Source organism: Pleurodeles waltl, chromosome 3_1 (genome assembly GCF_031143425.1).
Source record: "Pleurodeles waltl isolate 20211129_DDA chromosome 3_1, aPleWal1.hap1.20221129, whole genome shotgun sequence".
In the NCBI taxonomy this organism is placed as follows: Eukaryota; Metazoa; Chordata; class Amphibia; order Caudata; family Salamandridae; genus Pleurodeles; species Pleurodeles waltl.
Window position 1 is genome coordinate 1949257509 of NC_090440.1, and position 13998 is coordinate 1949271506.

General features: G+C 43.7%; 1 protein-coding gene across 1 annotated transcript in view; it reads left to right on the plus strand.

The window, feature by feature from the left end:
* The window catches only part of SLC6A4 (solute carrier family 6 member 4), a 328754-nt gene that overhangs the window by 161233 nt on the left and 153523 nt on the right, over nucleotides 1–13998 (plus strand). The window contains exons 3-4 of the mRNA XM_069226260.1: nucleotides 4195–4329; nucleotides 6418–6637. Of these exons, the coding sequence (XP_069082361.1) occupies nucleotides 4195–4329; nucleotides 6418–6637 (355 nt within the window). The remainder of the gene's footprint in view (nucleotides 1–4194; nucleotides 4330–6417; nucleotides 6638–13998) is intronic.

Genomic DNA, 13998 nt, shown 5'->3' on the forward strand with positions numbered 1-13998 from the left:
CTGCTATTATTATGCTTGATGCTGAGAAAGCGTTGCACCTCGTGCAATGGGAGGTCTTATTCTCGATTTTAGGTAAATTTGGATTTCCTAAACAATTTACTTTAGTCCTTCATAATTTATATGCCAAGGCTCAAGCCAAGATTCTTATCAATGCGCAAATAGTGGATACCATATAAGTTTCACGGGGTACTCAGCAGGGTTGCCCTCTTTCCCCAGTGCTCTTTGTTCTTTTTATTGAACATCTTGCTGCCTCTCTTTGTCAGGATAATTCTATTCATCCACCTTTACTTCGAGCACCTAAACTAAAATTATTTGCCAACGATATGATTCTTTATCTCTGTGCTGATCCCGCCAATATCGCTAGGGGGTTCGCAAAGATTAAGATTTTCTTAGACCTTGGTGGTTATAGGATTAATCAGTCAAAGTCTGGGGCACTCTCGTTTCATTCGAACGATCGGATCCTTCCTGTAGGTATTCGGGTGCAGTCACATCCATCTATACCTAAAAGATATTTAGGAGTGTATGTTACGCATAATGTATCAGATCTTTTCTACCTTAACTACATAGGGGTGTTTAAAAAGGCTAAAGACCTTCTTCATAAGTGGCAAGTCTCTTTGCTATCAATCATAGACCATGTGGCACTAGTAAACATGATGATTCTTCCACTTTTTTTGTTTATTTTTACTAGTTTGATTCTTAAAATTCCCCAAAAATATTTTAGAGAATTAGATTCAGTGATTCGTCAACTTATATGTACCAACCAAAAACCGCGTTTACAGCTGGAAAAGCTAGCCCTAACGGTCGAGCAACGAGAGCGGCTTTGGTGCCCAACCTCAACTTTTATTTAAAAAGAATGATAATAGAAAGTAATAACCAGCTTCCCCTTTTTTTAAAAATGCCAAGACTCCCCAAACACACAAGGTATAAACTCCAGCGCGAAGTTCAAGCCAGAATTTTGGCAATCCAGGAAAAGTATTAAATTCCTAGCTTCCATTCGGCGATTATGCTTTGTGAATCTTCAATGCTAGGACTTGACGTAAGTCAGGTTTACATACAAAAATGGGAGCAGGCAGGCTTTGGTAGCTTCTCAGATTTCTTAATAGGTGACAAAAAATTAGGCCATGGGAGCAGTATCAATCTGAAGGGATCTTTCTTCCAGACAATCTCAGGTTTTCCTTCCTTCAAATCCAGCATTTTCTTTCTTCTGTGGATAGGATTTTTGATCCAGCCAGCTGCTCGATGTTTTTGGCTTTTATGGAAACCTTCAGGGCATAGGAAGGTGGTATTGGAATCTAATCTTGTGGTTCTCGTCTGAAATTATATGCTGCATTTTTGACGTGGGCCGAGGCAACAACAGGAGTTACGATTGGTTTACAGCAGTGGAGGAAGTTTAATATTCTGTCATATAAAGCAATTCGAGGGGCTAATCTTAAAAAAATGGCTTTTTTTCTAAATGGATGCTTTACTTTACCCCGGCCTGACTAAATGAAATGTTTCCAGGCATGTCAGATCTTTGCCAGCGACGTGAGACGTGCCAGGGGGACTGGCTGCATATATGTTCTTCTTATCCATATCTGACAGAGTATTGGGGAAAAAAATTTCAGTGGCTGAGTTCAGTAGTTTCAATCTCGCTGACCCCAGATCCGGCCGGAGCTTTGTTTGGCATATCAAGCCATCCTGGATTGACAATACGTTCAAAACAAACCGTGTTCATTGCCTCTGTCATTGCCAAATCTTTGATTCTGCAAGCATGGAAGTCACCTGTCCCACCATCTTATTCCACCTCGGAAGAAAAAATGAATGTAATTTATGGGCAAGAGCAAATTTACGCTCAATGTGTAGGTGCGTTAAGTAAATTCACGGGCATCTGGGGAGCGCGGCCTAACATCTCAGCAGCATAATTGGAGGGGGGGGGGGGGGGGGGAGAAGAGGGGAGAGTTATCGGGTGGGTTAATTTGCTATGTTTCGGGTGTTGATCGAAATGTGAAGAGACATTGTGTGCATGTAAAGATGCCATGTTGCTCTTATGAACCTGCTAATACAAAATATATATATACATATATATATATTTTAAGTACTGGTGTAGCATTTTCCCCTACCTAATTTCTGGAATTAAGTCAGATACTAGGTGATACGTGATGATTCTGTTCTTGCTTAATGAACTGGCATTAATTAGGTTACAAGACATGTACCTGTTGGAGTGACAGGGGGTTAAGGATTTTCTGACTGGCTAGAGGACACTGCCGATACCTTTTCAGGAGTGGCAGTGGAGAATGTGAGGATGGTGCTTCAGAGGTCCCAGTATATACTGTATTAGATGACAAATGGTGACCTGACCACTCTAGTGATTACGATGGTGACAAAGCCTGTAGGGCTAGGAAGGGTTGGGGAGGTTGATGATTGCTCCTGCCACATATGTGTTGAAGAAAGAAGGGATAGAATGATAAGGTCCCAGGATATGACGTACTGGTTGCCCAATACCTTACTTCTTGGGAGCATTGCTCAAACATCTGCTCTGGCCAAAGAGGCAGCAGAGTTTGTGACACTTTGCAGTAAAAGGTTTGTCGAGCTGCTTCAGTAGGCAGAGCTCAGATTTAAAAGGGTTAGTATGAGAAAGGAGGGAGTATAAAGGGAGTGATTGACAGGCTAGCAATTGTTCACAAAGGCTGCACAAGAGAGGTGATAGCAACTAACAAGTGAGGAAGATATGGTTGGGGAAAAATGAGTATAGGTGGGTGATTCTGGTCTTCATTGTTTATGGTGATAATTGTGGCTAGGTGAGGTGCATGAGTAAGGGCAAGAAGAGGGAAGTCATCTGAGAGAGGTTTATGTGATTTTTAGAGGATGTTATTGTGTTAACTAAGAGTTCAGAAACTGAACATGGGTCAGTAAGTGGGGCAGCAGGAGTAGATATGGTAGGGTGTGAGTGCGCGAAGATGTGTTGAGGAAGTAAGGAAACTGTAGAGAGATGAGACACAGACATGGTGGGGAAATGTATCAGTGAGAATCATATTTACAGCACAAAGGTAATCTCTGACTGCATTACAGTTGTACACAACACACTGTGACCACATGTGGAGTATGGAATGAGGTTCTGAAGGCTACATCCTACATATTGTATCTAAATGAGACACCCATTAACTGCCTGGCTATAGAAAGGCTATAGTTCACAGCTACTGGGCTAAGAATTAAGGCCATTGTATGGGGGATGCCACAGCAGGCTCCTTGTACGTGCATAGAGCCATTCAGTAACAAAAGCCCCAGGGAAAAATGAGCGTGTTTCCCCTGGATGATTATAGCTTCTTTTCTTAAAGACCAGTGAGGTCAGTGATTTAGATCTTGGGCCGAAAAGTGCATGGAGGGCTTGCGGATTGTGAGTGTTATGTCACAGAGGGCCAGATGTAGGAAGTGTTTTGCATGGCGCAAACTGCGAAAATCGCAGTTTGCGCCATGCAAAACGTGCATCGCGATGCACATTCCCATTTTGCGAGTCGGTACCGACTCGCAAAAGGGGAATGCGACTCGCAAATAGGAAGGGTTGTTCCCTTGCTATTTGCGACTCGCGCCGCACTGCAGAATTGCTTTGTGACCGCGAACGCGGTCGCAAAACAATTCGCAGTTACCACCAGTGTCACACTGGTGGTAACCCATTTGCAAACGGGAAGGAGTCCCATGGGACCCCTTCCCCTTTGTGAATGTCGCCATTAATGTTTTTTCAGAGCAGGCAGTGGTCCATTGGACCACTGCCTACTCTGAGAAACCGAAACTAAATGGTTTCGTAATTTTTTTGTATTGCTACTTGTTTTCCTTTAAGGAAAACGGGCTGCAATACAAAAAGAAAAACTGCTTTATTTAAAAAGCAGTCACAGACATGGTGGTCTGCTGTCTCCAGCAGGCCACCATCCCTGTGAGTGCAGGGAATTTCAATGGGGTTACAAAATGCGACCCACCTCATTAATATTAATGAGGTGGGTCTTTGCGAGCCCATTGAGATTCGCAGACAGTGTCTGAGACACCGTTCTGCATCCGATTTTGCAAATCGGAAATTGCAAGTCGCACGACTCGCAATTTCCGATTCGCAAAATCGGATTTTACTACATCTGGCCCAAAGAAACACAAAGAACTGATATCTTTAACATGTTCAGGCAGATTTAAAATACATGCTTATCTTTCCTTTTGTACCTCTCCGTTTAGGGGCATTCCTCATCCCCTACACCATAATGGCCATATTTGGGGGAATTCCCCTCTTCTACATGGAGTTAGCTATGGGCCAGTACCACAGGAATGGATGCATCTCAATATGGAGGAAAATCTGCCCTATATTCAAAGGTAAGGATTTCATCTACCACAACTAAGTTTTCCACATAGGCCCCCTCCCCATAGAGAAGCAACGCACAGCCCTCCACTGCCCAGCAGAGACGTTTCTGGATCGAGATCCAGTGGATCCTTAGGCCGAAGTGGCCAGATCACAAAATAATCTGTGTTTCCTTTTCACAACAACTAGGATGGAAATCTAATGTAAATTTGAACTAAACAACTGTTCTCAACGCCGAAGATTTTTTTTTCAAGCTGTATGGCCATAATACCTAAATGGGTGAGAGGGCTTGTATAGTGCTATTCTGAAAACTAAGATGTCGCAGATATTAGTGTTTGATTATTTTACTAGTGCTCTGCGTTTGGTGTGACGTTTGTTTGGTGCATTCCTTAATTATTAATGTAAATCTGCACTGCTTACCAGTTGCTCATCCAGACAAGGCCAAATTCTTTCAGGAGCAAAATGAGAAGATTGCACTTATACTCCTGGAAATGATCCTGTTCCCTAAGACAGTGCCTTACTGGGAAATGGGAGCCTCAAATGCCCATTGTGCAAATATGATAGCAAGGGGGATAGCTGAAGAACAGATAATTACCAAAGTGTTTATTTACTCTGACTCAGTAGAGTGCAGTAACCCATGGCGTGATTATAAAAGGTGGTAACTAACCTGTATTGTGTATAGCAGACACTGGGATACATCCCATAGCGCAGGATTCAGGATGATGGTGTTAGTGCTATACCCCCGTATTCAGGATTCAAGAGAAAAATTAAGAGGCCTATTCACAAAAGTATTTTCAGGCATACACGTATTTTAGCTAAACATACCACTTTTACGTTTGTCAGAATTTCACAAAGTAATTTCTGACAGGCAAAAATGACTAGAGTGAATTTTTCCACCCCAACTGTGAGAAATCTGCATTACTAAATCCTATTCAAGGGATGGTAAGCAGGTGTTCCAAGGCAAGGTTGCCTTGGATGTTTGGGAATTCCCTTAAGCATATACATTTGTGGACATTCCCAAACTTTAATCCAACCTCTTCCTACTCCCCTCATCTACGCTCCACCAAGTAATGCCACCATATAGGTTTTGGCTTCTTCTATGTGCAGCTGCCACCATGGAGTGAACTGAAGCAACATAGCAAAATATACAAGCAGATTTATAAGTGCTCATCAGATCTGGCCAGGCTCAGGTGATGTGCTGGGACTATGATACCAGTTATAGTCCAACAGAAACCCACTGACAGAAAATCTAGTGGAAAAGGGATAAAGATGGATAAGACCACAGTTGCTAATGAACTTTAAAAGAAAATTGATAAACTATCAGAACAAGCACGCTAAATGAAACTAAGCTCTTGGTCAGACCACTTATGGAGTTGCATAAATTAATTTTCTTTTTTAAAAGCTTTTTTTCAGTTGATCAAGCTTTACTCATCTATCACCTGTATTGTGATCCAGTCAATCAAATGTAATGTAATTTGCACAATAGAATGTGTCGCATGGCCAACTGTACAAGCACCCTCCACATGATTGTATGAAAATTTAACTTGTGATACTAACTGTGAGTAAATAAAGTTAAGGATTTAACAGCTTCACTTAATAAAAGGAAATGTTGATTCCAAAATAGACCTTTTAGATGAGCTTGAAAACCAAGAAGGGATTAAAATGTGCCTACCCCTAACAAGCATTGGATCTCTTGTAGCTGAACAATGACCCACAGTCCTCTCTACCAGGAGTATGTATTGGTTTGTTAACCCATAAACTACAATGCATTGCCTTAACCTTTCATTATACCTAGAAGCATTTTGGAGGGTCTAATGAAGAAGGGAAGCGTTCTACTTTTGTTTTAAGTAAGGATGATTACATATACTGTTGCAAATGTGTTTGCATGCCCTGTGCTTCCTCAAGGCACAGTGGGTTACATGTCTCTATATCCACGAAGCAATGAGTCCACTGTGCACTGAGAAACCATTAGTTGCAGTGTTAAACACATTAGAAAAGAGTTTTATAATTGTGCAATCAGATATCCTCTACCTCTTCCTCTACCTCTTCCATTGGACTTCAGTATATCCAGATGATTACTGACTGTGGCTCTCCCTCTATAGGTATAGGCTTTGCTATCTGTGTGATCGCCCTCTACATCGCCTTTTACTACAATACCATCATGGCCTGGGCTCTGTACTACCTCCTGTCCTCCTTCACCAGCGAGTTACCCTGGACCAGCTGTAACAACGCCTGGAACACAGAGAACTGCACCAACTACTTCTACAACTCTAGCACTGCCTGGTCTGGGCACTCCACCTCACCCGCAGAGGAATTTTATACGTAAGTGCATGTAAGTGGATGCAACAATATGAAAGGGGCAAAGAGACTGGGAGTGAGTGAGTGGGGGTATGAGCCTATCATGATGTCAAACAAGATGGGAGAGACTGAGAGAATCCATAAAACATGACAATGCAAGAGAGGAGATTTAGGAATCTTCAGAAAGACAAAGGATGGGTAAGATTGAAAAACAGAAGACCATGAAATAATAAGACATAAAGATACTGAAACAATGATAGACAGGAGACCCAGAAAGGTAGTGACAACAAGCAGTGGAGGAGAGTGAGAAGGAATGGTTTCTTACCTATGTTTGTCTCTCAGGGGAATCACCACTGAAACCATAAGTCCCACCCAAGTAGGGGGACACCGGAGCACTTCTTTTAAAGTCACATTTTTACAATATCGTCGCTTTACTTTGTCAAGGCCAGGAGCTAAATGTGACAAAAAAGTACCTTTTTTGCAACCTTAAGTCATGCTATATTGCCAACTCCAAAAATGTAATTTACAGAAGGAAGAAAAAACATACACCCTTTAAAAAACACTGAAAATAAGCAAAAGTGACTTTTTAAAACATCGTTCACAAATTATTTTTATTTTATTTTAAAAGTGAATGATAAGGATAGGGCAATGTAACTGTATAGGCTGTTGCTCTGAAACAATGATAATAGAACACTGTACCTTTCAGGGCACCCTGACCCCCAGTCCTCCATCATGCTCTGCAGGTGACACTTACACAATTCGTTTTGGGGCAGTAAGTAACAGACAAGAGTTAATCATACTTTATCTCTTCCATTGTGGAAAAGGGAGGATTGCTTATCATTCCAATGAAGGCTCCGGTAGACAGCTCTATAATTACAGGTAAGAAACCATTCATTCGCTCTCATGGGATGATCACTGAGAACAGCGATTCTCCAAATTAAATGCCAAGAGAATATGAATTTCATGAAAACCACGGAAAATAACATTATGCATTATCCCTTTAGTCATTCCACGCAGCACTTGAAAGACCTTTTACTACATTCTAGAATAGAACATCCATCCATATATTATCCCATGCACAGAACAATCTGCCTCTTTGAAATGCGAAACTTGCTCCCTCCTTCATGGATGAACCAAGATAAAGAATCCACTTGCATCACAAAACCTCAAAGTAACGAAGCCCCTTATAGGAAGCAAACTATTGGTTAATATCTGAAAGAAAAGGGAAACGTTAATACTCCAGCTTAAGAAAGCCTGAGAAACAAGAAAACAACAAGATAGTCGACAATTAAATGTTCATCTAAAACCATAAAATTTTCCTTAACTCTTCTCTTACTCCCTTTTATTATTATTATTATTTTATTTTTTTTGTTTTTAGTACCACCATTTTAACAAAAGATAAATCTCCACTTCTGGGACAGAAGGGTGGGTTAATGTTAGCCTCTGTGTCTTTAATAAAATTCAGATTCTCTTGGCATTTAATTTGGAGAATCACTATTTCATAACAAGACCAGAGGCTACCATTATGTATATTGGTAGCCCTCCGGTACCACATCAGACATGTGTTCAGTTGACTTACAGTAATGTTTTGGAAATGAAGAAGAGTTAGACCAGTCAGTGGCCCTCCAGATAGCCTCCAATTTGCCACCTCTCCAAAAGGACTGTCCCCTCCCAGAATGAACTTGAAACTTATGTAAATCAACACTACCCAAATGCAAAGTCCATTTTACCCACCTTGCAATAGTTGCACAGGTAACCGCTTTAAAGGGTTTCATAAAGCAACACACAGTTTTCTAAAAGAATCAAACTTTGGGTAAAATATGGTGTCAGACATTGTTTCCGTTCTCCTAATAATCTCAAAAGTTACCTCAAAAGCATAATATACTCTGTTACTTACCTCCTAAGCTTTAACATCCAACACTCGACAACAGGATATTAGACAAAGTAAGGAAGTCAATTTCGTAGAGAGTTTTTTTAAGTCCAAATATCTATTAGTAGGCCAAGGGGAAAACACACACAGAACTAAAGTTACATCCCATAGGGTCTTATACCAAGGTCTAAGGGGTCTACTCAACCTGATGCTCTTAAGGACTCTACAGATCAGAACCTTTTTCCCACTTTCCTGCCATTGACTAGAATGTGTCCTGCAGAAACCACAGACCTATAGCTGTTTATCATTCTGTAGCTAAGACCCCTATCAAACTGCTCTACAAAATATTGACCACTTCAACCATAGGAGCCTCCACAGGATCCAAATCCCTTTCCAAGCACCAACCTACGCACGATTTCCATACTCCTTTATATCTTTAGTGAGTACCTGGAACCCAGGACTCCTTGAGGAGTTCTTCAGCTCTTTCCAAAAGGCCTGACATTTCTCTAGACCTCCTGATATTCTCCAAGCAAGAAGGTGCAAAGTCCCTGTTAGAACCTGAGGGTGTTCCTCTTCATCTGCGTCCCTCAACAGACCCTCCACATCAGGAAGAAAAAAGGGAATGTCGCAAGCTAGCTCCAAGGTCATTGGGAGCTATGCCTGTGATACCCAAAAGGGAGTTATTAGGAAAACAGAGCATCTCTCTTGTCTCATCTTCTGAAGAACCCTCTGAATCATTGCAAATGGTGGGAATGCATAAGCGTTGGTCTCCTTCCAGGTCTGAAGGAAGGCGATCACTGCTAGAGCACCCGGGTCTGGCATCCAACTGTAGTACCTCTTCAGCTGAAATGTCAGCCTGCTCGCAAAGAAGAAGTCTAACTCCAGTGAGCCCCAAATCTGAGGCAGTTTCCTGAAACAAGCCTTGCTCAATTTCCAGTTACTGAAATCCCTTGAAAACCTTGAATTCCAGTCCACAGTAACGTATGCCTTTTCAGGCAAATACTCTGCCTTCAAGCTGATCTTGTGCTCCAAGCAAAACAGCCAGAGTTTCTTGGCTAAATCTGACAGGTCTGAAGATCTTGTCCCTCCTAAGCAATTTATATATGCTACCACAGAAACACTGTCCATCTTTAACAAAGCCGCTCTGCCTTCCAAACAATGTTTGAAACTCATAAGGATATAGAGACCTGAAGTCAACTCCAAATAATTTATGTGAATCAGCTTCTCTGTGTGCGACCACAATCCCCCAGTGTCCATTGCACCCAAGCGTGCAACTCACATCTGACTCCAGAATGAATTTTGGGAAGCGTCCAAAGATCGCCCTGCCATTCCAGGCGTTCAAATTCCCCAACCACCAATTCAACTCCAGGCTTCCTGATCTAGAGATACCTTGTGTCCATACCACAATGCTCCCGAAAGGGCTTTCACTTTTATTCTCTAAAAAGCGTGATAATGTAAGGGACCTGGAAAGATTGCCCGAATGGAAGAAGACAGAAGACCGAAAAAGTCTGGCTAGTTCCTTCAGAGTTAAAGACTCCGGTTTCAGCACGTAATTTATCTCTTTCTGAATTTTGGTAATCTTCTTTAAGGGCAAAGGCAGAACCACATTCACTGTATCTACTGTGAAGCATAAAAACTCCATAGACCTGGAGGGGGTAAGAGTCAAACTCTCCAGAAGGGACAAACAAATATCCAAGTCCTTCAAAACCTGTGCTTGGCATTGGGGCATGATGAAGAGATTGTCCAAGTAGGCAATCATATGCACGCCCATCTCCCTGAGGTGATCAGCTCTGATCACCTTGGTAAAGCAGCATAGTGCAGATGAAAGATCAAAGGGGAGTGTGCGTAATTGGTAAACTCGACCCTGCCAGGTGAATTGAAGATAACGCTGACACATCCTGACAATAGGAATGGTAAAGTAGGCATCTTTCAGTTCGAACTTTACTAACCAATCCTTTTCTAGCAACATATCCCTTAAAAGATGGATTCCTTCCATCTTGAAATGCCTGTATACAAAGAATCTGTTCCCATCTCTTAAGTTTATCACAGGCCTCCAACCCTAGGCGGTCATTATGGACATGGTGGTAATGACCGCCATGCCGGTAATTACCGCCAATGGCATGGCAGTCCAGACCGCCATATTCTGAACACAGTAGTGAACTGGCTGCAAAGCCACCCACCGCCAGGCCGACGCCAGGCCGACGGTAGGCACATTCGACCCGGCGGTGGAGGCCAGACTGGCAGTGGGATTATGATCCCATTTCCACCAGGGATTTCCTGGCGGGATACCCCATCAGGTAATCCCTGGTTGAAAGCATACGGGTGACAGGAATCCTCATTCCTATGTGACACGCCAGTCCCCCCCCTTGCCACTACCCCCACCCACCCCCCAAAGCCCCTAGAACCGCCCCACTCTCCAAACTCCAAAAACCGATCCCTTACCCAACCCTCCACCCCAAAACTCCATGTAGGTCTCCCAGCTACCCCTCAGCATCCCCCACCCCCGACATACAGGTCCACCTCACATCCTCATGCACCCATACACCTACATGCACACAAGCCATCATACACTCAGACACACATCCTCCCCTTCACAAACACTCACGCACACCCCCATGCACTCACACACACACCCCGCTCACCCCTTCCCTCTCGGGCAGCACTTAACTGTTCCGTGGCGCTGCTCCGAGAGGGAACGGGCTCCTTGGATGCTGCTCCACCAGCATTGCTGTGTCTCCATACACCGCCACGCCTATAACTGCATGATTATGGGTGTGGCAGGGTTTGGACTGACGTGGCGGTGAGGGTGGAGCAACATCCACCCTGCCAACGACAGCCAGCATTGCGCATGGCGGCCATCACCGCCATCCATATGTCAGAATATAGTGGGATGCCTGCAGCCGCCATTGGCATCCTTCTGTCGACCGTCAGCATGGTAGGCGGTGGGCATACCCGCCATATTCAAAATGACCACCTAAATCTTTCTTTTCCACAAGGAAGAGTGCACTTACGAGAACCCTGTGCTCTAAGGGAACTTCCATAATGGCAACCTTCTGCAACATACATTTTACCTCTTCTATGGTCAGACTTAGTTCTCTTGGGGGAGCAGCTTGGAAGGGTTTCTTCAGGAAATCTATCTTGAATCCCTGGATGGTCGCTAGCACCCAAGGATCCTGCGTAATAGTTTCCCAGGCATGAGTAAAAAGTCTGAGGCGATCTCCCACTCTTCCCAGAGTAGAAGAAGGTGAAATTGTTCTACTCACCTTGGTAACCTGCTGAGCCTTGGCCATGTGACTTATTCCCCCTTGCATGTTGGAAGCATCCTCTTTGGGGATAGAGGGTCGTGGTTGCTCCAACTTGATATTCTCTGCCGAAGCCTCTCTGTCTGAAGTTTGAGAACAGGGACGTCTCGGAGCCCCAGCCGGAAGAAAGTCCCCTTCTGCTGACTCGTCCAAAAACACCTGGACCGAAAACCCAGTGAATGTTAGATTGGGCCTTATCATGGGCAGTAAATGTTGCCACGTACATGCCCAAGGTTTTAATTATGTCCTCGCCAAAGAGAAGACCCTTGGGGTTCTCTGAGGGTTCTCTCTCTGCAAGATCTCCAAGTTTAGGATTTATTTTCATGAGTACTACACTACTCTCTCAGCACTGAGGCCTTCACAGGCATTTCCAAGAAGAACCAACGTCCTCTGGCTCCAAGCCCTGAGGACATTTATACCCAATGGGAGTTCGTTGACATGTGCCTCTTCAGCTATGTCAATGACCCTTGCCAGGGGCCCGACCACATCAAGGAGGTGGTCCTAGCAAGCCTAAAGGGACCTCTCAAGCCCCTTCTTAGGATCTCTGTCTAGCTTCAAGAGGAAGGTAACAAACTCCGAGTCTCGGTTTGGGGTAAGGCACACTTTCTCATGAATTACAGGCCTTGAGCTTTTAACCTGAAGAATACTATGGACTTCCTTCTCAAGTGGGTTCCTGATCCATCGTTTGATGAATTTGCCCACAGGGCCCGGGTGCCACCACTCGGCACTCCTGGGGTGCTTAATGTTGTGTGGGGAAAACATTATCTCCCCCACTGGATCTTTAATTATTCCCTTGGAGGTAGAAAGGGTCTTATCCTCAGTAAAAAGGTTGTCCACATCAAAGTTCCCCTGTTTAAGGTCTAATACGTACTCATCTAAGGGCAGTTTGCTTTGTTGTTCCTCCTCTCTCAAGTCAATATCTTGAGTGCCACGATAGGCACCTGATTCCGTTGTGCCACATCAGGCATGTTCAGTTTTGTGCCACATAGGACAACAATCTTCTTTGAGGTGCTTAGACCCCCCATTCTTTTTGAGGTGCTTGGACCTCCATTCTTCTTTGAGATGCTTGGACTTCCTGTCTTCTTTGAGGTGCTTGGACCTTCCATCCTTTTAAGGTGTATAGACCTTCTCTCGATACATTTAGATTTCCTCCTTCTCTTACCTCCTTCATCTCTGTAATCGGAGTCTCCCCCCGGGATGGACCCGCAGTCAAATTCATTATCAGATCCCATAGATCTTTTATTAACCATCACCTGATGAAGAGCCTGACGTACGCAGGTACGAATCTCATTTTGTTTTAGCATCTTAATTGGCTTCTCATTAATCTTTGCATGTGGGATCTTAGAGCTCTGACATCTTAGTCTAATGAGGGAAAAAAAAGGATTCTTTTAAAATGATCCCAAAATACCTTGTTAATTAGGTGCTATAGTGAGATAAGGGAGAGGCTTCTTTTGAAAAACTGGTGGAAAGCAATAAGCATCCGCCTAAACTGGGATGAGGTGTAGTACTCCCTCACTGAAAGCAGACACTGTAACTGTCAGCTACCACTGTGATGTTACAGTGTCTCCCGGTGGCCTCCTCTATTCATTAAAATAAATTTGGCAAAGCCTAAACCAAGATGCATGATGCGCACCAGGTCAGCCAAGCTGTTGCCAGTGCTTTCCTTTAATACCAACCTGACGCACTATTCTGAATGCGGCCTCTGGGGCAGCCCATGGGAACTGAAAAGCTCCGTAAAACCAGGGGCTGCCAGCACACACAATGCGAGGGCTGCAGCAGTCAGAGGCATGGCCCCTGGGATGTGCTAGCACACTCACTGTGGGGCTCACGGTAACCAGAGTAGCTAGAAGGCGGCCTCAGCGGTCTGGGCCTCAGGGGAAAGAGAGCGGTGCAGAAGCCAGCCCGCACTGAAGCAGTTATGCGCCGACAGTGCCTCAGGTGCTCTAGATTGGTCTAAGAAGATTGGTAACTAGGCTATGGGCTGAGTACACTGGTAAAAAGGCGGGCATTACCTCTTGAAGGCTGATACCAAATCTAACCCCTAACACATTATATTTAACACAAAACAACACAGCTAGAACAGGTTTCCATAAACAGGAAACTGCAGCAAACGTTCCACGGTACATAGAAAGCAGTAAAATAAAATTTACATTGAAGTTAAGTCAAAAGACTTTCACTTGAATAGCTTAGCAGTGTTATTATAAATGACCCAA